Genomic DNA, 2904 nt, shown 5'->3' with positions numbered 1-2904 from the left:
GTGATGACCTTAAAGGCAGTGCCGAAAGAGAGGCAGACATGGAAGGCCACTCTCCTCCATGTGTAGCATAAAAGCGTCGAAGAGCCAGCACATGTCATGCAAGTGACCAACCTGCCTTTCTGATACATCTTGAGGGAGATACTTCACACCTGATCTTGAGAGAGACACGAACCGAACACCCTCTCCCTTTCTCTCCATCTCCTTTGCTTAGTATTTAAGACTCTTTCTCATCATCGACTTGGCATAAGAACACCCGAAAGAAGAAGGCAATCACCCTCTCTGACCTGGGCTTCAGCTCGAGCTTAGCCTCTCTCTCTCTCTGGTTTGGTGCTTTCTTGGAGTTCAGTTCGCTTCATCATTATTCAGCAGCCATGGTTTCTGCAGATGCTGCCCGTACAGCAGTCGGCGTCTTGGGTGAGTTCCCGTTCATGCATCCTCCCGGAATGTGTTCAGATCGAGGCTCTTACGCTCTCATGGAATCGAAGAAAGCAGACTTGATGTGGTTTCTCATGCTTTTTCTTTTCCTTCTTTGTTTTCCCTTTTTCAGGAAATGCGATCGCGCTCTTCTTGTTTCTATCGCCGACGTGAGAACTGTGTCAATCCCTGTGATTCTTTGTCTTGGGGCGGTGTAAACTGGATTTGCTTTGACTTTTTTGAAGGAAGAAGTGAAAGTGAAGTTAACCCATATTGCCTAAGGCTCTAGGGTTTTTTCTCGTAATCGTAGAATGATTAAAGAAACTTATGCCGCAGGGATTCTGAGCATGTCCCCATAACCTGTGGACAATGAATCGTGGGACAAGTTTCGTTTTGCATATAATTATCCACTCAAGATTACGAAATTATTTGTTTATATTCTCTTTTTCTCTTTCGAATTCTAGTCCCCTATCTAAAGATATATTATTTTCCCCCCAGAGGGTATTATATCAAACCCGACATAACATGCGGCTTCTCTTGTCATTTTGAGTGAAGTTACATACGTACGATGTAATTCTTATAAACACTTGTCCACATGCATTTTGCGAGGGAAGTGAATGCCTTGGCATCTACAGCCTCCCAAAGCTTGACTACCTATTTTCTTCTCCATTGTAGATCCATGATTTTTGTTTTAACCATCTCGTTAATCGAGTTTGTAGATCATACAAGTGTATTTGACCCAGGCCAACGTTCATCCGGATATGGAAGAAGGGCTCGGTGGAGCAGTACTCGCCCGTGCCGTACCTGGCCACCCTCATCAACTGCATGGTGTGGGTTCTGTACGGCCTCCCCATGGTCCACCCCCACAGCACCCTCGTCGTCACCATCAACAGCGCAGGGACCCTCATCGAGCTCGTCTACATAATCCTCTTCCTCTTCCACTCCGACCGGCAGAAGAGGCTCTGGGTGGCGGCGGCAGTGCTTGTCGAGCTCATCTTCATCTCGGCCCTCGCGGCCCTGGTCCTGACCTCGGTCCACTCCCACCAGCAGAGGTCCATGGTTGTCGGGATCGTGTGCATGGTGTTTAACGTCATGATGTACGCCTCGCCGTTGTCCGTCATGGTAAAGCTTCCACCACGATTGATCACCTGTCTCATTCTTGAACGAGGTATCCAGCTCAACTCCAGGGATGAATGTTGTGTGTTTGGATGCAGAAACTGGTGATAACGACGAAGAGCGTGGAGTTCATGCCCTTCTTCTTGTCCCTCGCTTCTTTTGCCAACGGCCTGTGCTGGACTGCTTACGCCCTCATCCGATTTGATGTCTTCATTGCTGTAACCTCTCTCTCTCTCTTCCCAAGAGGATTGGATATCATAAAATGACTCATATCATCTTCCACATGAATGTTAGTACATGTGATATACTTTTGAGGAACCGTATTTGGCGCACCGTATGTCATTTCAAATGCCACCAATCTTGTAACAAATACATGTCGTAACCACACATCGAACCGTCTCTTCAAGAATTAAGGGTGAACATCGTATCTGATATGACCTGAAAATCGGACGGTTCGATTAAGTTCCAGGCAGGTTTTGAAGAGGACCGGTTTGGGGAACCGATTACCCTCTATCCATCAAGAACACATACTACGTGGTGCCCGCATGAGCTCGCTTCGCTTCCATAGTCATTCGTTCTCGCGGCTAGGTTCATTAAGATAGGTCGAGATCAATTATGAGCCTGAAATAAAAGAAGAAGAAAATGACCATATCATGTGATCAACATAAGAGGAATCTTTTCATACTCATTTTACCATATGATTTCCGATTTATTTGATTTTCTCACTCTTGGGGTTTCAGGCTCCTAATGGGCTCGGGTCACTGTTCGGGCTGGCCCAACTGATCCTGTATGCCACATACTACAAGTCCACAAAGCAACAAGCGGCTGCCAGAAAGCTCAAGGAGATGAGCTTATCGGAAGTGGCGGTGAATAATGGAGGAGACTGAAGACTCCAAGAAAATCGATGGCACTGCCCCCGCAGAACAAGATTCAAAAGGGCATGAAATAAGATGACATCACGATTGATAATTTCTAGCCAAATCACAAGATTGGCCAGATTCAACTTAGATGCTTGGTTTCTCCTTAAATTGATGCAAATTTAGAGTGCACCCGGAAGTCGATTTCGAGTTTATTTCCAACAAAGTACGCTCTCTGGTCGCAGTTAATTATAAAATTGTGGGCTTTTATTTTTTTCACCTTATTAGAGCTCTCTTATCTTTTCCCAAAAAGAAAAAAGGCTCGAGGCTCCGTTTGTTTCGTGAAAAATTGTGTGTCTCTCCCTTTTCGTTACAAGTAAAGATCCTGCATCATGCGGGCAGTAGAATTTTAGAACGGGTGAACCTAATTATGTATGCATATTTTAATCTCTCTTGTTTTAAAATGTGGACTCTCCATGCTTTGGGGGAAAATTGTCAAAAAAGTCCTAAACCTTTT

At 45.2% G+C, this 2904-nt stretch overlaps 1 protein-coding gene across 1 annotated transcript; it reads left to right on the top strand.

Annotated features, from left to right (window-relative positions):
* The first annotated feature begins 244 nt into the window (after positions 1-244).
* LOC115740789 (bidirectional sugar transporter SWEET4) lies at positions 245-2664 on the top strand. Its single transcript, XM_030674383.2, has 5 exons — positions 245-414; positions 548-584; positions 1158-1536; positions 1629-1748; positions 2271-2664. The coding sequence occupies exons 1-5, from the start codon at positions 372-374 to the stop codon at positions 2415-2417; spliced, it is 726 nt and encodes a 241-aa protein (XP_030530243.1). The 5' UTR covers positions 245-371; the 3' UTR covers positions 2418-2664.
* The last annotated feature ends 240 nt before the right edge of the window (positions 2665-2904 follow it).

The sequence above is a fragment of the Rhodamnia argentea genome, chromosome 9 (assembly GCF_020921035.1).
Source record: "Rhodamnia argentea isolate NSW1041297 chromosome 9, ASM2092103v1, whole genome shotgun sequence".
In the NCBI taxonomy this organism is placed as follows: domain Eukaryota; kingdom Viridiplantae; phylum Streptophyta; class Magnoliopsida; order Myrtales; family Myrtaceae; genus Rhodamnia; species Rhodamnia argentea.
This window is presented reverse-complemented; position numbering and strand designations above follow the sequence as displayed.